Below are 24175 nucleotides of genomic sequence, written 5' to 3'. Positions count from 1 at the left end.
AACTTTGGAGCTACTCCGAATGGCGCCGAAAACAGGTGCAATGGCGTCAAGTGCTAGCTGGCACACTGTCTTGGTTGTACGGTTTTCTAATCGCTGATCGAAATTCGACAACCACAATCCGTACTGAAATCTGATATGTCAGCACCGTCTTGCCATGCCTACTAGTACGGCCTGACATGTCTTCACGTCCGTCAGTCACGTCAACCAGGCTGTTTCCCACCGTTTGAGGTCTCAGTGCCAGGCTTGGGTACGAACAACGTTGGGGAATTTGTTTTCTTAGAGCATCACAGACCTCCCACCATCTGATCAATATTTGACAACTTATATCACTTTTCACCTTGTTGCGCCAAAGTAAGCAGCCCCATTGAATACTTTCCCTTTTTAAGTACATGTGCACGTGCGAGAGAGCGAGAGAGAGAGTTAGAGAGAGAGAGAGAGAGAGAGAGAGAGAGAGAGAAACCAAATCACTACATATGACCACACACACAGGTTCTTCAGCATTAATCATCCAACATAAAGCCACACACACAAGAGGATATTCAAAGAATATTTTCCTTGTCCCACCGAACAATCATCACTACCAAATCAAGAGCATTTTCTAATTCCAACAACTTCATTGAAACAAGCATTGAGTACCAAACCAAAAAACACAAGAAAAAACTACTTTATAACCTCTCTTTTGCCTGCTCATTTCAGCCTGTCTACATGTATATATATCAGTCCTTGGTGATTTCATTAGAGAGGGTGCTCATATTATTCCAAAAACAGAAAATAGAAAAATGCAGGCAGCAAGAGATTTCTCAGCATTCACAACTCGAAAGTCATGCCTTCGCACTCTTTTTTGATGGAATCGAACAACACCGTTGACAAGTACCTCTCCCCAAAACTGGGGAACAAAACCTACAAAATGTGGGAGAAAAGTGAGGTCAGATATTGTGCCATACATGTGTGCATGCATATGCATATACATTTATACATATATACAAATATATATACATGTGTGCATGCATATGCATATACATTTATATATATATATATATATACACATGTGTGCATGCATATGCACATAAATGTATTCATATGAAAACATGTCAGATACACAAACAGAGAACATGCATACATGCGCACTTACAGAAATAGTGTCAATTAGACAATTCAATCCCTTGGTATCGCGTGTCGATATGTATTGACACTTAGACACGTGTTGACCATCCAGACACACTATTGACACTTCCCATACATGTGCGTGAATTTATTGTACCAACACTTTGCATCATCTTCTCAAATACGGCGTACAGTTTTTATTTATTTAAAGAAAAGGGCTTTTATTTGTGTATTTTTAACTCCCAAAGTGTTGCAAGATGTTAAAAAGATCTACCACCACACCATCAGCTTCGATTATGTCCATGATAGGAAGTTTATTATACTTATTGGAAAAAATTTATACAAGGTGTCAATCGTATACTATAGGAGTAAGGTGCACTTCAAAAATTAATTAGAAAAGGGTATTTTAATGTTGGATAACCCCCAATTTGATCATCTTGACCCCCTCAACCTCAAGATGTGTTGGTATAGACTATAGTGAAAAAAAGATTTCAAGTCCCAAAAATAGTGCATATTTGTAACACATTATCTGAAGCATCCATTTTCAAGGTTTTCAAGTGTTTACAGACTCACTTGATCTGAACTATTTTTAGAATTCAACATTTTACAATTAGAGGGAAAATACTTTTTAGGCCATCCAAATAATTTTCAGCACTAAAATCACGTATCCGACAAAGTTAGGGAGAGAGCCTTATTTTGATTGATTAAGGTTGTAACCTTACATAAACCATCGTTTCTAAAACTAACATTGCATTTATTACAAATGTACTAATAAATATAACATTGAATTTAATACAAGTTGAATAGTCAAAACAATTAAATATTATCACATGACACTAAAAAAGAGCAAGTGCCTTATAAAAGGAGAAAGTTTATATAAGGTTGACACCTTAAAATGTACAATTGAGGTGCACCACTAAAATCCTTTGGAAAAGTCTGAAAAGCATCGAATTGATCATCTTAACATCAAGATGTATAGATGTAGAGAAAAAAAGAGATTTCAAACCCTAAAAATAGTAAATCTTGCAACACATAATCTAGACCATTCATTTTCTAGATTTTCATGCGTTTATAGATCTACTTGATTTGAACCATTTTTTGGATTTTAAAATTTTATAACTAAAGAGAAAAATAGCTTCTCGCACCATCCTAAGAATTTTCGACACCAAAATTGCATCTCATGACAAAGTTTGGAGGTGCACCTTACTTTGATTGTTTAAGGTTGCAACGTTATGCAAACTACACCCCTTATAAAATATCATCTCATACATGCCTATGCATATCTTTGATATGTATATATGCATTATTATCCTATTAATAAAATTTAAAATATCATTTCTGTTTTAAAGCCTAAATTGAACTTCATTGGATTAAAATTTGCGTATATGGTAAATTTTTAACGGTTCTACCTATTGCTTGCATAAAATAATGGAATATAATTTTACTTTTCTTGCGAAGAATAAATTGATATTTTTAAGGTTTATATTTTTGTTCTTTTAATTTTAATTTACTATATTTCATAATTTGTTTATGGGTTATGTATACGTTATATTTATTTGTTTCAGTTGTACAAACGCGTCAAGGCTGTACTGGAGTTTTGAGAAGAGGTGTGAGGACATGTGGCCACACACCCACCGCATTTCTTCTCGCTCCCCAAACAATACCCACTGCCTCCTCTCTCTCACACTCTCTTGAAAGGTTCCTTTTTTTCATCTCTCTCAAAATCCCAATTTTCTCTTTCTTCTCCATATCGTTGCAGAGAGCCCAAAGCCGAGAACACCTTCCTACAAACCACCTCTTCTCTCTCTTCCTCTCCAAACCACCCACCTCTCTCTCCTCAGAACCACCATCTCTCTATTTGTTTTTCTCTCTAGAATATATATAAGTGTGGAAGGAGTGAGATAGGGAGAAAGGAGTCATGAGATGGGGATTGTCAAAACGCTTTGAATCATGAGATTGAAGCCAAGAACTGAAATGGTTCACCTGGTTTCTCTGACTCGAACCAATGGGGTGGAAGAAGAGAACGGGTTGAGAGTTTTGGTTGGCTTTTGGAGAGAGAAGCTGTCTTGGTAATGGTTTGATGGTAGTCTCAGAAGAGCAGTTCTCGTTGACATAGTTATTCGGATTCTAGTGAAGATGGGTTTTGGAGAGAGAAGTTGTCTTGGTAATGGTTTGATGGTAGTCTCAGAAGAGCAGTTCTCGTCGACGTAGTTATTCGGATTCTAGTGAAGATGACCCAAAAAGGGTTAAGCCATTCTAGTGAAGAGAAATGCATGACTGAAAGATGGAGTTTGTTTCCTATCAAGGTGGAGAGAGAGAGGGATCCAAGGGAAAAGAGATGGAGAGACAAGAGATTGTTTCCTATAAGGGCAAATTACTACTACATCACTGGCTTTAGATTGGAGAAATATTGTTTGACATGAATCTCGTAGACTTTGATTGCTAAGTTGAGGGCCTAGGGCCTTGAAACAATTAAATGTATAGTTCTCTCTCTAGATTGATGGGAGAGTGAAAGGTAAGTGTAAAAAGTGTGAAGCTTCTTTTTAGTCTTGCTTCAGTTCTTCAATTTGTTTTCTTGTGGTTCAAACGTTTGGCGTTTGATGTGTAGTTGGGCTAAAGAGCGAAAATATGAGAATGTAGAGTTTGTGAGAAGATATGGGAGAGTGAATGCTCTTATTTGATTCTGTGAGAGAGATAGAGAGAGAGAGTAGGGGACGTTGTACTGGAACGTTCGAGAGAAGAGAGAGAGAGTAGGGGAGCATGTATTGGAATGTTTGAGAGAAAGAGAATAGCAGCAGAGGGTGTATTGGAACATTCGAGAGACAGAGAAGAGCAACGAGGGTGTATTGGAACGTTCGAGAGACAAAGAGAAGAGCAACGAGGGTGTATTGGAACGTTCGAGAGACAGAGAGAAGAGCAGCAGAGGGTGTACTGGAAGGAGAAAGAGAGAGAAGCATAGGATGGCAAGCTTGGGACTCGAGCTTTCGGGAATGAGCGGTAGACAAGCAGGTTGGATGAGAGATGGAAGTTTCGGGCATTGGAGCCGGGTATAGGTCGTTCGATGTATGACTTGGCCCGAAGCCCAAAATTTGGCCTGAACCAGCCTTGAAAGCCCCTGGCCCGGCCTAGACCAATGGCAATCCTATATGTAAGTGCAAGGTATGACATTCAATAATAAAACAAGGACAAGTGAAAAACTACATATCTAGGAGCAAGGGTCAAGCATAAGAGTGGGAAAGGGCCAAGGAGTGGGAAAGGGCCAGGCAGCCAAGCCCGACCCCCAGGTCACTAAACGAGGGCGAGGTCACTACACGAGGGCTGGGCATGGCCACCTAGTCCAAAAGCAAGTCCAGGCTGGGCCTATTGCGATCGATGGTGGTGAAAATACAGCAGGTTTATGCCACATTAACAGCTACTATGCATTATTTTCAAAAATTATTAAATGACGAACAAAATGGGAACATAGTGGTAGAAGATATTGTTGGTACAAGTGACGGTAGAGGTCATAGATACCAAATGGTATCCCGATAAAAGTTTGGAAGTGCATGAGAGAAATTGGCATTGATTAGCTGACAAAGTTGTTCAACAAGGTGTTAAGATGAATGGAGTAAAAGTATTGTGGTACGTATTTTAAAAAACAAACGACTAAGGCATGAAACAAGTGTATCTGAAGACCAATTAAGTTTTATGCCAGGAAGGTCAACAACTGAGACTATTTTCCAACTTAAGCAACTGATTGAGAACTTTAGGGTGAAGGAAAAAGACATCCACATGGTCTTTATTGATCTAGAGAAAGCTTATGATAAAGTACCTTGAGATTTGATTTGATGGGTGTTGGAAAAGAAAGACTTCTCTAGACACTACATCGACTAGGTGAGAGATATGTACGATGGAGCGATAACTAGTGCACGAACAACTAGTGAAGAGACGAGTGAGTTTTCAGTGATAATAGGTCTACATCAAAGGTCAGCATTGAGCCTATACCTCTTTGTCTTAGTTATGGACGACTTAACTAGGCACCTACATAATGAGATACCATGGTGCATGTTGTTTGCAAATGACATAGTTCTGATTGACGATACCCGTAATGGCGTAAATACAAAAGTTAAAACTTTAGGGAGATGCTCTAGAATCCAAAGGTTTTCAAATTAGTTGGACTGTCGGACTAAGGCGGAGTATATGGAGTGCAAATTTAGTAATAATAGAAGTAGATACGAGGAAGTAGTTAAGATCAACGGCCATGACGTACAAAAAAGACTGCATCTTCGATATCTTGAGTCGATAATCCAGGAAAGTGGAGAGATCAAGGAAGATGTCGTACACAGAATTAGAGCTGGGTGGGCAAAGTGGAGATGTGCAACTGGAATTTTATGTGATCGCCGAATACAAATGAGGCTGAAGGGCAAATTCTATAGGGCAGTGGTGAGACCAGCTTTGCTCTATGGGGCAGAATATTGGCGGACAAAAAACAATATACCCATAAAATGAGTATAGCAAAGATGAGGATGTTGATATGGATGAGTGGCAAGACAAAAAGGGATAGAATTAGCAATAAATCTATTCGAGAGAATTTAGGCGTGACACCAATAGGCGATAAAATAAGATAGTATAGACTTAGGTGGGCTAGACATGTGTGGTACTGACCAAGTATAGTACCTGTTAGGAGGTGCGAATTAGTTCAAGTGGAAGGACCGAAAAGGGCAAGGGATAGGCCTAAACGGACATGGTTGGAAGTAATATGAAAAGATGTGGAGACTTATGGCCTCACCAAGGATATGGTCTTTAATAGAGTAGAATGGAGAACCAAGATTCATGTAGCCGACCCCAATTAATTGGGACAAAGCTAAAATGATAATGATGATGATGATGAACAGCAATTGTGCATCCAAAATTACATAAACCAACAATTGAAACAATATGGAATCAAAAAAACAGCATAGAATAAAAATACAGCAACACGCACATCACATAACATAAAGATTTAACGTGGTTCAGTCTCAAATCGTGACCAACATCCACAGGAGAATGGTGCGAGGCTTTACTTATTGATTTGGGAATATTATAATCTGAAATCAAGGCCAAAGACCTTCAAACAAGGGGCTTTCTCTCTCTACAAAGTCCGCTTCACAACACAGTCAACAAAACAATGCAATGGATTCTTCCTGCACACTCTCTCTAGAGTAGGGCACACAACAAACCCCGAATGGAGCTCAAGCCTTTTACTCACTTTCTCTCTCTAAAATGGAGTATATAGCAGCCCACAAGAGACAACCCAAACACAGATACACTTTCTCACTCTAAACAAAACGGTTTTAATCCCTTTGAGTAAAGTTCCTACAACATCACAACCCTTGCATTAGTTTCAATGCAAGGGCTCAAAACAAGAGATAAAAAGTAAAAACAACTACATGTGTGATTTCGACTCACCCATACATAACAAGGCAACCCCCCCCCCCCCCCCCCGTTGGACCAGTCAAAGCCTCTAGGGTCCCAAGCCAGCCTTGGCCAGCCAGTTGCCACTCTTGGACTCAAGCACCATCCCAGCATGCACATGTACATGCATGCGTGGTACACACTAATCTAACTAGTATGAGGCTTGAATCAGGTAAATGCCTGCACACATACACATGCATGTGTAGACAAGCGCCCCCAAACTATATAAGTGTGCAAATTCTGAACTTCACAGCCCATTTTGAAGGGCCAAATTCCATTAAAGCATGCGGTTATTTGGGAATATGTGAAGAACAGGTTTTCTGTTCATCATAAAGTTGGGAGTGTTTTGGGGGATTTTCTTGATAGGTCATAGAAAGGCCTTTACTCTTGTAGATCAAGCTATTCGCCCTACACTGGGACAGCAAACAGACGTATTTCTCAATAAATTTATCAATAAATGATCCATCCAAATGGGCCTAAAGGAACAGAAGCCTACATTGATTCCAACATTACTGAAAATTTTCACATCGTAGAAAATAACGGTTTTCTCTGATCTGACCCTATGTCTGAAATGAATGTGTAAGAGAAGGGAGGTGTCCTTACGACAATGAGCTTCCCAGCATACTCTGGCCTCTTTCCAAGCTTGATTGCAGCAGCAGCAGCAGCCCCTGATGATATACCCACCTGCCATCCATCATCAAGTCTCTCATCAAAATATTGATATAAAACCGGAAGAAAAAACAGGCAGACTCACAAGTGCCAAACCAGTACATGTGTGCAGGTGCTGGTGCATGTGTGTGCATGAGAGAGAGGTATCAGCGGCAAACAATTTTCCCAATCCCAATCAAGGGGAGAGATTAATAGCAATGCAATTTCTCATGAGAGAGAGACAGAGAGCACAATAGTAGACAATTTTCTCAAGTACCAATCAATCGTTGCTCAAGTGAGATCAGTACTAGTTTCTCAAATTTAATTTAGAATGTTATTTGATGAATAATCTGAAGATGAATTGATGCAATTTGCTCACCAACAATCCTTCTTTTAGAGCAAGCTGCTTGGCCATTTCAACTGCTTCATCACTTGAGACCTAGTGATTGCACCAAAAAAACAGGCAATTAGATAAATAAAGAGTATCCAAGATAACTGCGCATTCCCAAGTACCCCAGCTCGAATTCTAACCATAGATAGAAGATGCACACAGAATTTAAACATAAAAAATAATAGTTAGAATGTTAAATGTTACATGTCATGGAACACATTTGGCCCATTCGACTCCCTCGAAAGCTCAATCTTGGATTTGACTCATATCCTGGTTATGAATCTTCCAGAAGATAACGGATGGAATCAAGGTTTTGTAAATTCGCTTTATGGCTCAAATGCATTTAAATTCTGGATTTGCCAATTTCATTAGATTTTCAAGTTATAAAAGTTTTATTATTTTTCCTTTTCCCAAGAGGTTGGGATCGAGATCCCCAGCATGTGTATAAACAACGCTCCCACCTAGAGGGATCTTCTAGCCTTTCACGATTCCCGGCTCTTGCTCCTGAAGCAACTCCTGATCCCAACTATGGGTCTTTACCTAATTCATGAAGAAGAAATTGAAAGAAAATAAAAGTAAAAGATGAGAAATAACGTCACGACTTTCAACCATGTGTTCCGGAGTCTGGACAAGGCTCAACAAGCAGAGACCAATCCCCATTACAGGGATGGATTACAAATCGAATATTCGCAGCAGTCATGCCTGCATTTTTAACAGCTTCAATTTGGTCAAAGTGTTTACACATGGCCCCAAAAATTTATTATGACCATCCTCTACTTTTTATGAACGTGGTTTTCGTACTGCTCATAAGAATTACTGGATTGCTACTCTATGATGAACTAATTCAACTCTAGGCATGTCTTGGTGTAAATATTTAAGTGCATATATGTAATAATCCCAAAACAAAAAAAAAAAAAAAAAAAAAAAAAAAATCTTTTATAGGTGATGGTCCATATAAGTATGATGGTCCTTAAGGACCATCACCACTTTTATTAACCTTCTACCTTCCTTTAACACGTCCCTGGGTGGGTGGTTGCGTTGGACTTAAAGCTTTTACGTTTAATATAAACGTTACACCTTGTCTATAAGGTGTAAAAGAGTTTAAATACGAGAGATGAGGGCTCTTATTTTAGAAATTTTGAGGTCTCTCTCTAGCTGAATTTTTATCGGAAGCTTTTTTTTTTAAATATTTTAGGTAAGTGAACTCATTATCTTGAAAAATAATTCGCTTTTTTTTTTTAAATAAAATAAAATAATTACTTTTGCTTATTATCACGAATTTTAGGCGCAATAAATTTTATGCGCAAGCAACCTCATTGTCTCGAAAAATAATCTTTTTAATAGAATTGTGAAATTTTATCTATGTTGGAAATTTTAAATGCTGTAAATTCTTAGAAATAAATTTATTTATTTTTTTTGTTTATTGTTAGAAAATTTTAGATACTGTAAAATTATTAGAAATAAATGTGATATTTCTGTTTTACTAAAATTGTGAGATTCTTTCTACTGTTTTTGAATATTTAGACATTGTAAATTTCATGTACAAATGACTACCTTATTATTTGAAAACTGATATTTTTGCAATTGATTATAGTATTGTCTGTGAAATATTTATTTGCGAATTGACATCCCATAAATTGTGATGATTCCATATTCTTGAATTTCTATAAGAATTTTTCTATACATATTAGATTGGCAATTATGCTAGAGTGTCTTTACGAACTGCTACCTTTCTAAATTTGATCCCAAAATATTTGATTGGTTATTTTTGAAATGTTATTGAAAGTGACTGTTATTAATGGTTTCAGTGAAATTCATATTAATGATTTCAGTGATATGTTGAGTACATGATATTGCTGCTTTCGAATGTTTAAAGAGGTTTAGAAATACTTTAAGTATGCAAGTGGACTCATCCGGTTCGCCGGTGAGGTATAATTGGACCTATCCGTGACGCCGGTAAGGATTAAGTGGACTCATCCGGTACGCAGGTGAGGTATAAGTGGACCTACAGGGATTAAGTGGACCTATCTAGGACGCCGATAAGGATTAAGTGGACCTATCTGAGACGCCGATAGGCATTAAGTGGACCCATCAAGACGCTGATGGGGTATATAGGTAACCTACTTGGGACGCCAGTAGGGTATTTTGTGAAATCTTTTGAATTATGCATTGATGTTAAAATGTGATATGCATTTCAATTATTCGGATTATACTTAATTATGCATTTTTGAAAGTGAAACTGTTAATGCATTCCTGTTAATAGATCTCCTTTTTAAAAATATTGATATCTTTCAATCATGATTATTTTTAGGATTATGATGATCACTTACTGAGTAGTCAAACTCATCAAATTATGGTAAACATTTTTCAGGATAACTGCGGATTCATTTTGAGTACTCGTCAAGGGCAACTTTGGAAGATATTGTAGTTGTGCCTAACCTTTCTTTTGTTACTTTGTAAGAATTCGCCACTATAAATTTGTCCTATCAAGAGATGTATATATGTTTTGACTGTCACATCTCAGGAATATCAGTATTGTAAATTCATGGGGTGTGACAATATCTATGTAATGATTCCTTACTTGCATATGTAAGCATTATTAGTGCTTGAATCAGTTACTTCCACTTTCTACGAATTCATCGATTCAAGATAGTACAAGGGACTATATAGATCAAAGTTCTAAAATCCAGATCAAGAGGCTGGATGGGTCACCTGGTGGACCATCCAGATAGCTGATAAGGGCCAGTTCGGACCAATCCTCTGATGTGGGAATTGGAGCAAAAAAAATTAAACGAAATTTTTAATTTAACAAGAATCAAAAAATTGAAAAAATAAAATAAAATGGGTGGGATCCAGGTGATTTGGCCGATCTAGATCACCCGATTCTCTAACAGATCGCCCAATTCTCTGACAGAGCCGTGTGAGTCTATCAAAATCGAACCAATTCCAAATTCCGACTAAGTAATGGGTCAGTCCCGCAGATTCCTGATTTGGATGGGCGATTCCTAATCAGATTGTGGTATTTCCAAAATTACTAATACAGATAACAAGGAAAACAAGACTACTGCGGGTTCAACTAATCATAATGGAATAAGCTACAAATGGTCTTTGTCAGATTGTGGTGTTGCATCCGACAATAATTAAGAAAAAGAAGGTGAAGGCTTACCTGTAAGACCTCATCCAAGATATCGACATCCAAAACCTTAGGAATAATACCGGTACCAATTCCTTGAATTTTATGAGTACCTGAATGATAATGAAGAAGAAAGCACAAAAAAAAAAGTCATTTTATCAACAACTATTTTATGAAACTATTTATTATAAATTCACATATAGAAACAATACATCGTATACACTTTCAGGATAAGTGAGAATTCAGCATCATGTGAACATTGAAACAACTGATCTCATGAAAGTGCAAGCCTGTAGACCTACAAGCTATAATGAGAAGGTCACTGATGGAACCGGATTTCTTTTTGTTAGACAACAAAAAGGATGCAAGGCTATACTTTAAAAAATTTTCTCTTTCCATGGTATGGAACTTTAGCTCATTAATCTACAAAACCAAAGGTGTAGATAAAAAGCACTATACTACCAAACTATAGACCAAATTGTAGATCAGCCCATTGTAATCATGTATATTGAAAATTTCTGATACTCAAGCCAGACCAACCATACAATAAATACTAAATCATTTTATGATGCAAAATAACAATAACTTAATAAGATTGCCTGTAAGTGTTAAGGCCAGCACTTCAATTTTTTAAGAGCACTCAAATTGATAACTGACCAGGCTTTCCTCCTGACAGAACAGCACTTTCAACTGGCTCGACACCATAGACCTACAAACCAAACAATGATCAGAGATTCAGAGGCAATGAAACAATAAGGATGATATTTGGGAGAAATAAGTTATCCCGTAATCAACCTGATAAGACAAATAAACTGACCTTGATTTCAGGATTTTGCTCCTTCAGGTAATGCCCTGCACCAGTAATTGTGCCCCCGGTTCCAATTCCACAAACAAAAGCCTCAATTTTTCCACCAGAACCTTTCCAGATCTCAGGTCCAGTGGTCTCATAATGGATCTGCATAGAAATATTACTGGCAAAACTGACGAAAACCTTCCAAAAACAAAAATTCAATCAAATGTTCACCACCCTAAACTTCAAAAACTAAATACGTCATAAACACATCCCATACCTTAGGGTTAGCAGGATTTTCAAACTGCTGAAGAATGTAAGAGTTGGGTATCTTCTTTGATAGATCTACCGCCTTTTGAATACAACCTTTCACCCCTCTTGCAGGATCTGTGAGGAATAATTCAGCCCCAAAAGCTCGCAAGATTATCCTCCTCTCAAGGCTCATAGTAGTGGGCATGGTGACGATGAGTCGATAACCCTTAGCAGCAGCAACAAAGGCCAGCCCTATGCCGGTGTTGCCACTAGTAGGCTCTATCAACACACTCTGTAGCGTGGCAGATGACATAAACCATGGACAAAGTATTAAATGAGTCACTGACTTAAACCAGAAACAACGTGTTCCCTTGGACTCATATTAAAAAGGAAAAAGGATGACCATATTAAATGTATGTGTGTGTGCGTGTGTATATGTGGTGGTGGTGAGGGAGGGGGGGAGAGAGAGAATAAACTCATCCAAATTTCATACAAGAAATCACAGTTTAATATTCTGAAAAATATCTGGGATCACAGTGGAAGTGTGGAACAGATTGTTTAAGAGTGTAATGGCAAAAACCATACAGTTACTTAGACACAGCAAGAAATTTGTCCAGTATTAGCCCACAAAGCTTTGATTTTAGGCCAAATTTGTGAATGAAATCACCAAATTTCAATCAAATTATGTCCAGAATTTGACCCACCCAACAAAAATGATAAAATTCAGCTCAAATTAGAACAAAATGTGATCCAAACTTTACCCCAATATTTTTTATTTCACTTGGACCAAAATCTGGGCTTTTTGGCCAAAATGTAATTTCTTTGGCACATAAACAAAATGCTAGTTTTTCTAGCAATCACATTTATACCCCTAAAATGAATCCTGACAGAGGATAAACTAGCCTTGAAAATCTAAACCTCCCAGCCAAAATATTCTTTGATGACTAGTATTCACCAGATTGCTGGGGTAATAAAATTAAATATTCAACAACATTGTACAAGTCAACAGTCAAGTCAACAGTAATTTATAAAAACATTATATGGGTAGGATTCTTTCAATCAACAGCACCACTGCCCAGAAACCTGGCTTCAAATTTCACAACAAAATTGATCGCTGGTTTATACTCCGTATGCTTTATACAGGTATAGAATGAGAGGCAAGAAATATCCTGATTGAATTGTCAGACAGTTCATAAGTTCCCTACTGATGACTAATCATAGAAATTTGATTACAGATTAGATTTATATAAAAGACATTAGGTACATAGAAAGTTACAAGGTTTGAATTTTTCAACGTATCTTCGAAGAAAATGGAAACTAGAAAGAAATACAGCAAACACAGAGAATAAACCTGTCCAGGAGTAATAAGACCCTTCTCTTCAGCATCTGAGATCATGCTGTACCCAATCCTACAAGTAGAAATGCAGCAAGATGAAATCAGGGAATTTTTCATTCTTATGTTTCCTTTTAATCATTGACTAATCAGAAAATTTATTCAACTTACACTAAAAGGATGCCAAAATATACCTGTCTTTGACGCTGGAGCAGGGCTCCATCCCCTCCAGTTTAGCAGCAACACGGGCAACACAACCATCTGTGACATTATTAAGATAAACTAAAGGCGTTTTACCAATCAACTGTTCACATATCAGCAAACAAAAGTCAAATGTCAGATAATTCTAGTTTCTTCATAAAGAAGTAAAATAAAAAGAATAAAAGCGATCCAGCAAAAAGTTAAAAAAAAAAAAAAAGTTGAAACAAGGAAATGCTTACTTCAGTAATATCTTTTGCAATTGCAGAGCCCTCTTCTCCCATTTTCAGACTGAAAAAGTCAACAAACAGATATGAGAGAATATCACATCCTCATTCAAAGATCTAAAGGAATGAGGAAAAATGGGAAGAATCAGGCCACTATGGGTGTCATCTAGCATAACCAACAATCAAATAAGAATATTTATTGAATACTCATATCATCAAAATACAAGCAACAAGAAAAGCATAAAGCAGTTTCAAATTAATAACTTTTGTATACCACAATAATGAGATAACATACATTGAACCAGGAAATTGAAACACAAATAAACATAATAAAATATGGAACACAAGGAACTTGATAAAATGAGTGAAAAATATGTGATATAAGAACATGACTGATAATCAGCAATTTCATCTAATTTTTTTTTTTGAAATATGTTGACTTTTTATATAAATTTCATCTAAGTTTTTATAATTGAGATACCTTAAATCTTTAATGATCACACCATCTGAATCCAAATTGACAAATAATCAAGGTAGAGAGTCCCGGCTCAGTGCTTACACAGTGCACATGAAAGTAAAATCGATAAATCTTCCTAAATTCTTTAGAGTGAGAGCATGATAGTTCGTGGGATCCATCAAAACATTCAAAATGGAGAAAGCCAGCCGAGGTCTCATTATGTGATGGGAAGGGCGTGATGAAAAATTAAACTTATAATCCAGTATAGCATCCTTAAGATAGGCTGAAACCAACAATAATCTTGATAAAAATCAGATGCTGAAATTTTTCAGATTTTCTATGTAAAAGCCAAATTCTAGTATTCCTTATAAACTCAAAAAAACGTAGATGGAATACAGAAACCTGGTACTATGAGATCAAAAGAAGCAAACACACGAGCAACTTGCCGTACTCCAAGTTCTCACAGCAAACATGAGAAAATTCTAATGAAAACTTATAGGGCGTGGTGTTTATAAGGTTGCAACCTTAAACAATCCAATTAAGGCGTACCTCAAAATTTTATCTCAACATGCAATTTTGATAAAAAAAAATTCTTACGATTATATAAAAATTTTTCATATCTAATTATAAAATTTTAAACTCCAAAAATGGTTAAAGTCAAGTAGATCTATAAACATATCGAAATCTTGAAAATGGACGGTCCAGATAATCTATTGCAAGATGCACTATTTTCGAGACCCAGAATGTTCTCCGTTTTTTTTTTTTTTGTTTCATATTCATACATATCGATGTCAAGATGATCTAACAGAGGATTTTTTCAACATTTAAACATCATTCTCCGATGGATTTTTTAGGTGCATCTGTAATTCTACATTTTAAGGTTGCAACCTTCTATAAACTTTTTCCGAACTTATATCTACTTTTTATTGTATCGTATTTTTTCTTCAGTAATCTGGTATGGCTTTCACTGGGTAAGTTAACGTCATATAATCTCACTAAATCATCAATATAAAATTTCTTAAAACAAAAGATACTTCAAAATAGTCTCGAACATCATTAAGAACTCCTTTAGTAAAGCCACAAACCTTGATACTTTCACTGTATAAATTATGTTTCCACATGTCATGTAGCGTTACATAAAGCCATTGTTGGGAGAAAAAATAATTAAATAGTGAAGCAACCAAATATATCTCCAATGAACCATAACTATTTTTTTGGAAAATGTTGCGAAAATAGAAGTCATTTCCAGGTAAGTCTGCAATTTCAGAAAGCAAGAAAATATGTCTGATTGTTAGCTAGAAAAAACAAGATACCATCTCCAAAATCAGAACAAGCATACTTCCAAAATCCATAAAAGATATCCTGAGATACACACAAAAAAGTGAGAAAAAAAATCTACTGGAACAAAATCAGAACAAGCATACTTTCATAAATATCAAAAGCTATAAAAAAAAACGTACGAAATTCTCAGCGTACACACAAAAAAGTGAGAAAAGAAATTCACAGCAACAAAATCAGAACAAGCACACTTTCATAAAGATCAAAAGCTATAAAAAAATAAAAAATAAAAAGGCAAGAAACTCTCAGCGACAACTTCCAATTTCTAAACCAAAAAAACGTTTTTTCATGTCCAAATAACAACATTTTATCATCATTCTTAAAGAATCTCGTCATCCTCAAAGAACTCCAACAAATGGCAAGAACACCACCAAAATGCACTAAAAAATCCTCAGAAAATGTCAAAGTGAAGTAGCTACAACCTAACAAGCTAGGTCAATGGCCCCTTCCACTCACCAGAAACCGATTCCTATCACGATTGGCTCCCACAATCTGATTTCAAGCGTTGCCGCTCTTGCAAGGGCTTTAAACCCCTTAAGAGTGATCGATCCTTTAATAAACTAATATTATTCCGAAAATGACCTCTAACCCTTTCCAATTCCCATTTGACTCACTCTTTGGGTCAACCAAAAACTCCAATTTGTATTGACCCATGCGGTCAACCAAAATCAAGTTTTAAACCCCCAATTATACTTCTTTTTTTTTTCTTTTCTTTTTTTTTTTAATACAAAATACCAAATTCATACATTAGTCGTCTATTTTTTTTATGACTTGATATATAAATTTTATTAATAATAATAATTTATAATTATTATACTTAATTAATAATTATAATAATAACAATAATAATATATTAATTGTTAAATATTTCATCTTTTATAAGTATTTTGATAAAGTTTTTAATAAATAAATAATAATAACCTAACTTATATTTTGATTAATTATTTTTCAAGCTCAAGCGACATTGATATAATTGTAAAATAGGTCATAATGTTAAAAAAAAATCATTTTTGTTTTCATGTCTAAATTTATAGAGTCGATCTACAAAAGTAGGATGGTTTTAGGCAACAAAAGATAGAAAAAAAATTTGTAAAATAAGAAGATTAAATTTGTAAAAAAATATATAAAAAAAAAACACAATTAAATAAGGAAGTTTGGGAGCGGGAGGTGAAGGTCATTTTCCTTTAGGCCGGCCCCGTATAAGCTTTTCTTAATTACTCCGCTTTGTGGCTCGAATGCAACTGAAATTTTCCAAAAATGTGCCAATTTTTAAAGAGAAATCTACTCTTCGCTGGTTCGCTTCCTGAAACGGCAACCAAGATAATGAATACGTTAAGAAAGAAGCTCAGACAATAATAAACCCTATATTTCACAGTAGAAACCGAGAAAATACGAAGTTTCTTCCTCACTCATATAAGACCATAACACCTTTTCTATTTCGGACTCTTTTAATACAGAGACTAGTACTTGAACGACTGTCAAATTAGGGTTTTTTTTAAGGGTTTGGTTGTGAAATCTTGAGATGGAATTGGTTTTTACCTTTACCAAATTCGCCGTTAAAATCAACAAAAAATACGTATATATTCGTTATATTTTGCGTTATTACGAAACTATCGAATAGTTTTCGTAATTATTTATCATTTCATTTTTTTCATGTCATAACGAAAATTTTAAAAAAAGACAATTTTAGTTTGCATTAGTACGAAACTACTTAATAGTTTTTCGTTATTATTTATCTTTCCATCTTTTTTATGTCATAAGGGAAATTAAAAAAAACAATTTTAGTTTGCGTTATTACGAAACTATTGAATAGTTTTCGTTATTATTTATCTTTTCATTTTTTTCATGTCATTACGAAAAATTTTAAAAAAGACAATTTTAGTTTGCATTATTACGAAACTACTAAATAGCTTTCGTTATTATTTATCTTTCCATTTTTTTTATGTCATAACGAAAAAAAAAAAAAAAAGTTTAGTTTGTGTTATTACAAAACTACTGAATAGTTTTCGTTATTACTTATCTTTTCATTTCTTTCATGTCATACCGATAATTTTTAAAAAAGACAATTTTAGTTTACGTTATTACGAAACTATTGAATAGTTTTCGTTATTATTTATCTTTCCATTTTTTTTATGTCATAAGGAAAATTAAAAAAAAAACAATTTTAGTTTGCATTATTACGAAACTACTGAATAGTTTTTCGTTATTACTTATCTTTCCATTTTTTTCATGTCATAACAAAAAAAATTTTTTAAAAAAAAGAGTATTTTGCTCTTTTTTTTTCTGTTGTTCAACAACCGAAATTAAGCCAATTTCAATTTTTGAAAAACCTGGATTTTCCCTCTTTCGATTGTTGAACAATCAAATTCAATAGATTTTGAACAATTGAAAATAAGAGAGAGAATAGATAAATATAGGGTAGGTTTAAACTCTTCTCTACCTTTTTATACTCTCCCCTATATTTATCTTATTTTTCTCTTATGTTTATCCATTATTGGGTGGGTTAAAACTCATCCCTATATTTATCTATACTTTACGTGAGTCTTATTTAGGTTTACTAGGTGTCCTTATTTAGGTTTACTGCGTGGACATGTTTATCCATTCTGATTTAGGTTTACAAGGTCTCCTTATTTAGGTTTACTACGTGGATATGATTATCCATTCTTATTTAGGTTTGCTACGTGGATATGTTTATCCATTCTTTATCCATTCTCTCTCTTGCGTTTATCATACTCTTTTTCTCTTTATCCTTTAGATTTAAACTCTTCTTAACTCTTTTCTAATGTTTATCTATTTTCTCTCTTATGTTTATCCATTCTTTTTACATATCTTATATTGCGTATGTAAAATAGTTTTTTTAAAAAGAAATTGGTTATGAAGTCAAAAAACAATCATTCAAAGTATAAGATATTTTTATAATAATGAGAAATATAATAGATATATATGTAATTTTTCTTAAAATCAATCTCAAAATGATAAAAAGCCGAGAAAATACATTTACGTACGGCTAATGGTTTTACAGCGAAAATGTTCTAATATAATATGCTCCCATGGTAGCATATTGTGCACTTGCTCCCTCGAGCAAAATAACTGCTCACGATTATGTTTTTTTAATTTAAGATCTTGAGATAAACCTCATGAACAAAATTACTAACTTCAAAAAATAATAACAATAAAATAAAATTCTTGAACACCTTGATCTGATTGTCAAAAGACAGGCGAGTTTTTTAAGCGTATGGCTTGATTCGTAGTACCCAATCAATTTCTTATAAGAACACTCAATTGAATACATTAAATCTCAAGATTGGGAGGAAAACCCAATGATTTTGACTTAGACCGTAATCCCTTAGGATTGAACCGGTTGTGAGAAGGTATGGGTCTCAACCCGATTTCCACGAAAACCCCCACTGTATATATATTGTTTTTTAATCCTATTCAGTATTTTTTAGGCTCCCAATACATTCCCAACTTATAAAATCATATCTTAATTTTATCTTTTTCACTTTTTTTTTAACTTTTTAAAATCAATGATTTAGACATATCTAGATCATCAATCTAGCGACCTAACATAACATAAGTCTGCGAGTAAACCGTCTGTCCCACTGATCCGAGTTTTAAAATATTGGTTGGTACTACTTGTTGACGATTGATGATTTGGCCGATCTGGTTGGAGACACAATGGGGCCAATTAACATTTGCTAGCACGGGGGTGCAAAATTCTTTGGTCCCATCAATTCTTTTTTTTTTTTTTTTTTTTTAAAGTGTAAGACCAATCCTTAGTTAAATACTTAATAATTAATTAGATGCAGATCACCAAACGTAAATGTCATGAAATTCTAGATTGTTCGCAAAGAAACAAAGTAAAAGAAAAAGAAAAAAGAGACCTAGCAAAAAATAAATATATTGAAAGTGCGAGACAAGTACATGCCTACTTCGGTAATATATTTTGCAATTGCAGAGCCTTCTTCTCCCATTTTCAAAACGAAAAAGCAAATGAATAGATTTGACAGCACATTACATCTTGACTTGAAGATCAAAATAACTGGAAAACACTTGGCCTAAAGAACAAATGGTATAAGAATATTTTTTATAGATACTCGTATCAGCAAGATTCAACCAACAGGAAAAGCATAAAACAGTTTCAAATCAACAACTTTTGTAGGATAGAATAATAAGATGATAATATTATTAAAGTAATGATCCTATGAGACCCTCCCACACCTTTGTGTATAGGACTCCAAATGATTATCATTAAAATTTAACACAAATCTCTAGAAAAGTTATCACATGGATGTGGGACTTGATTTTTCTGTCAAATTTAACGGTGATCCTTTGAGGTCCTCCAAACATGGGTGTGGAGGGTCTCATAGGATCATTACTCATATTATTATAGTTTCATCCCAATTATTTGGGGTCGACTAACAATAATAAGATAATATAAATTATAAAATGAAATAGGGAAAAGGAATATAACTAAATATAATACAAGACAAAATACCGAGAGCTCGATATCACGAGCGAAAAAAATGTGATATAACTATATGATCAATGATCAACAAGGTGATATTAGTGGATGCTCTTATAATTGAAATTCCTTAAATTATATGTGTGTGTAAGTTAACTATTAAAGCAAAGAAATTCCTCTAATATTCAATGATCACAATGTGTGAATCTAAATGACAAATAGTTAGGGTTGAGAGTCCCGGATTAGTGCGTCAGCAGTACACAATGCAAAGAAATCAAGAAATCATCCTAAATTCTTTTAGAGTGAGCTTGGTATCCCAGGGTCCATCAAAATTAAAAATGGAAAAACTCCGCAAAGGTTTCACGACGTACTCTGAAATTCAATCAGATTTTCTAGTATCCATTACAACAAACAATATAGACAGAAAAAGAAGCAAACACACCAGCAAACTTGTCGTGTTCCAAGTTCTCAAAGCATCAATGAGAAAAGGGTGAAGTTTATACAGATAAACAATCAAATTTGAGCCTACTTAAAAAATTTTACTAGAAGATGTTGTTTTGATGCCCAAATATCTTCAAATTGAACATCTCGACTTCAAGATGCATGGACATGAGAAAAAAATGGATTTCAACTTTTAGAAATAATGTATTTTGTAATGCATTTTTGGACCGTCAATTTTCAAGAATATCAAGTTTTCATAGATATGACGATACACTATTTTTTAAGCTTTAAACTTTATAAATAAAGACAATAATGTATTTTAATGTTGATCACATAGATTTTCAGTATTGAAACCACATTTCTCTATATTATTTGAAGCTAGGCTCTAAACAAACCGTACCCATGAGAAAATTGCAATGAAAGCTAACAACCACTTCTAAATTTATTGCATTTTCTATCAGTAATCTGAACTGGTCTTCACTGGGTAAATAAGTTCATCTCATATAATCCCACTAAATTAGCAACAACCTTTCTTAAAACAAAATATGTTTCAAAATGGACCTGAACATCAAGAACTCCTGTATAAAAGTACTAATCTTGGTGGTTTCATTCTGAAAATTTAATTTCCACATTTCATGTAATCTTGCATAAAACCATCATTGAGAGAAAATTAGCAAAATTCTTCGACAACCAAATATATATCTGAAAAACAGACATTTCCGTTCAAAAGCTTATGCCTGATTGTTTACCAGATAAAGAAGATACCATCTACAAAGCCCGATAAGGCATATTTCTTAAATTATTAAAGGATATCTTGAGATACACAAAAAGTGACACAGAAAATCTACTGTAGCTATTTTCTAAAGGCTTATACTTAATATATAATTGAAATTAAATACCCCGCATTAAAAATGAATGAGGGGTGCACTCCATTTAGAAACTTACACATCCACTTGTGTGACTTCTCATGCTCATCGCTTGAACAAAAATGAGGAAATCGCCCCAAATTCAAGAGAAATTCAGAAATAAAAATAATAATTTCTGAAATTTAACCTGGATATTTGATAGAATACGACTTCCTTGCATTCATGGACAATCAATATAGGATGAACTCCACAGATATCAAGAGCTATGAGAAAAAGATAAGAAAAATCTCAGTGATAACTTCCAATTTCTCAACTAAAATCACTTTTTGTATGCCTGAGCCACAGTATTTTCTTATTATAAAAAAATTCAACCAAGGGAGAGAACATCAAAATGCTATCCAGTTTCCCAAAATTATTCCAAAAATCTTCAAAACCCAGTCAAATTGAAGCAGGAACTACAGCTAGGACCTAAAAGAGATTAGCTCCTTTCCTCACCAGAAAGTGATCCCTGTCACCCTAGCTCTCCAAAAACTGATTTCTAGGGTTTCTCCTCTAGCAAAAGGTTTTTGGTGCTGATACACCTGAAATTTCCCAAAATATATCGATTCTCAAAGCGGAATCGACTCTTTTACTTCCCAAAGAGTGAGGAAGGCAAACGATACAGTTACAAAAGAGAGTTCTGACAAAAACAAAGCGCAGATTTCACAGTAGAGAAGGAGAAGATGCGAAATTGCTTCCTCTATCATAAAAAACTAGAATGCCTTTTCTCTTTTGGGCTCAGAGTGCAACCTGGTTCTTAGACGACTGTCAAATTAGGGATTTTAGAGGGTTTGGGTCTTCAGTTATATGGTTTTTTGCGCAAATGCTCATAAATAATTTTTGGATTAAACGTTTACAAATTTGAGAAAGAGTGATGAGCCCACGACACCCTCCGTCTGCCGCACACTCATGTAGGACGTAAAACAAGATCTCCATGACACGAATATCTAAAAAAGTTTAAGTCCTATATCAATCCAATGGGATAATTTTTTTAGAAATTTTTATGTGATTTTTAAAGATCTTACACATAAGGGTATATCAATCCAATAAGATAATTTTTTTAGAAATTTGTAGGTAATTTTTAGAGATCCTACATATATAGCTATGGCTGTAAAAGAGTCTCATAGGTTCATTACTCTTTAAAAAATATTAAACCAATTTTAACACATAAAACATAGTACTCCAAGAACATTGTTTGAATTTTGAAATAATCATTGCTTTGGCCCAAAGCTGATCGGCCCGGTCTTTTACAAGATGAGGAGCTACCGGCCGAAAGAAACAACCCGATTCTCTACAAAGTTCCCCGATTCGAGCAAAAAATGAAACAATTCACCTTTTTTTTTTTAATTATTTAAATAATTTAAATAGGATGAGAGATATGGTATCGTGTGTATAGTACATATTTTGGCCATTATTTACTTCTTTTATTCTCATTTTACCGCACATTGGTATATTTAGATGGTTTGACAGTATAATTATTGAAGAGTCTGAATGTGTTTTAAGGTGTTCAAAACTCTACTTGTCTGGAAATTATACTTTTGAACAACTCAAAACACAAACAAATTGATATGTTGTGGGTTTTCAAATCTTCAATTAATCTATGGTGTCTTAGGCGGTCTGAGAGTTAAACATTCAAACCGCCCGAACATATGTTTTGGGGCTATTCAAAATTTAAACTTTCAAATTATACAAATGTATAATATTATTTTCATATTTTTGGTGATTTTGGAACCATGGATAAAATAAAATGATAAATAAATAAATAAATAAATAAATAAATAAAAGAAGTAGAACGTCAACACAAAAATTAGAAAACTGCATCTTTTCTTTTCATGTGTGGTTTGTATACACTTATCCAAAAAAAAAAAAAATGCATGGTTTGTATAGGGATAAGGTCCTAAACCCTAAAAAAAAAGTGCACCATTAAATAGAGTCAACAGATATTATTTCAACACTGAAAATCTTTGTGATATTCTGAAAATTTATTTTCATATGTAATTGTAAAATTTAAAACTTCAAAAACAGGGTAGATCGTACAGATATTGAACACTTGAAAATTGACATACCAAAAAATACAATACAAGATGCACCATTTACGATACTTAGAATCGATTTTTTCTCATTACATCTTGCGGTCCAAATGATGGATTTGAGAATTTTGAGGCATTGAAACAACCTCTTAAAAGTGAATTCTTATGATGCTGGCCTCATGTAAAAATCATTATATGAACTTTTTCATTTACTTAATTCTTATGACTTTTTGCTGCATGCACAACTTTTTGTTGCATAATGTTTTTTTCTTTAGCCCAATACCCAACTGACGGATTTCCTCAGACGCGGATCGGATGACGACTCTCATAAGCATGCAAGCAATATGTGGCACCCAACATTCAACGATATACTCAATATTCAATGCATGTTCAATGGAAACAAGAAAATAACCAAATACTCAATGCATGTTCAATGAAACAGAAAAAGAGCCCGGGCTTAATTGGTTAGCGCTTGACAATTTGTAATGCACTGTCCTCAGCTTAATTCATATCAATGATAAGGGCCCTTTTCCCCCCTTACCCAAAAAACAATGTTCCATGGAAAAATAATAATAATAATAATTTGGGCAAAGACAACACCTTGAAAAGAAGCATAAATGCCTCAAGTTATATAAGCAAGAGTAGTAGCCAATTTGCTAGAGAGAGAGATCCAATGTTACATGGTGGAGCAGCCAAATTTGCTAGAGAGAGAGATCCAATGTTACATGGTGGAGCAGCCAAATTTGCTAGAGAGAGATCCATTGTTACATTGTCGAGATAGAGAGAGAGAGTGTGTGTGTTGCATGGTCAAGGTGGTTTTGCTTGGGACTGAAAATCGGATTTGGTATCTTCTTATCATAAAATTTAGGTGAGGTGAGAGAAGAAAGGATAAAAGCAAACTCCTGACAATAAAGTCTTGCTAGCAGTTGAATGATATGCCTCGGACTGAAGTTGTGGATAGAAAAAAAAGGAAATATATATAATGAGAGATCACAATCATCATTAACTCTTAATTTGAAATTAGGTGATC

At 34.5% G+C, this 24175-nt stretch overlaps 1 protein-coding gene across 4 annotated transcripts; it reads right to left on the bottom strand.

Moving 5' to 3' along the window:
* Positions 1-594: 594 nt before the first annotated feature.
* LOC18421424 (cysteine synthase) lies at positions 595-15964 on the bottom strand. 4 transcript variants are annotated; one of them, XM_011623578.3, is made up of 11 exons: positions 15761-15964; positions 13525-13573; positions 13279-13388; positions 13103-13160; positions 11780-12043; positions 11527-11664; positions 11367-11418; positions 10743-10822; positions 7565-7624; positions 7141-7221; positions 595-900 (listed from the first exon to the last, which is right to left on the bottom strand). In XM_011623578.3, the coding sequence occupies exons 2-11, from the start codon at positions 13564-13566 to the stop codon at positions 808-810; spliced, it is 978 nt and encodes a 325-aa protein (XP_011621880.1). In that variant the 5' UTR covers positions 13567-13573; positions 15761-15964; the 3' UTR covers positions 595-807. The 4 variants fall into 4 exon arrangements, with proteins under 4 accessions (XP_011621880.1, XP_088717975.1, XP_088717974.1 ...); XM_088861849.1 differs by having other exon boundaries at positions 15727-15957; XM_088861848.1 differs by lacking the exon at positions 15761-15964 and adding an exon at positions 14369-14433 and having other exon boundaries at positions 11527-11700.
* Positions 15965-24175: the final 8211 nt, after the last annotated feature.

This window comes from Amborella trichopoda, chromosome 3, assembly GCF_054954075.1.
Source record: "Amborella trichopoda isolate Santa Cruz 75 chromosome 3, AtrichopodaSantaCruz75HAP2 v2.0, whole genome shotgun sequence".
NCBI classification, from domain to species: Eukaryota; Viridiplantae; Streptophyta; class Magnoliopsida; order Amborellales; family Amborellaceae; genus Amborella; species Amborella trichopoda.
The sequence above is the reverse complement of the archived record's forward strand: the minus strand, read 5'-3'. Positions and strand labels throughout refer to the sequence as shown.

What these genes read in the sequence shown, in the direction of transcription:
- LOC18421424 (XM_088861848.1), bottom strand. Translation starts at nt 13,566, where the DNA reads ATGGGAGAAGAGGGCTCTGCAATTGCAAAAGATATTACTGAA. An exon ending in AGCAAAATCCTGAAATCAAG is followed by an intron (nt 11,419 to 11,526) that starts GTCAGTTTATTT and finishes TTTGGTTTGTAG; the next exon opens with GTCTATGGTGTCGAGCCAGT. An exon ending in CTCTAAAAGAAGGATTGTTG is followed by an intron (nt 7,222 to 7,564) that starts GTGAGCAAATTG and finishes GATGGATGGCAG; the next exon opens with GTGGGTATATCATCAGGGGC.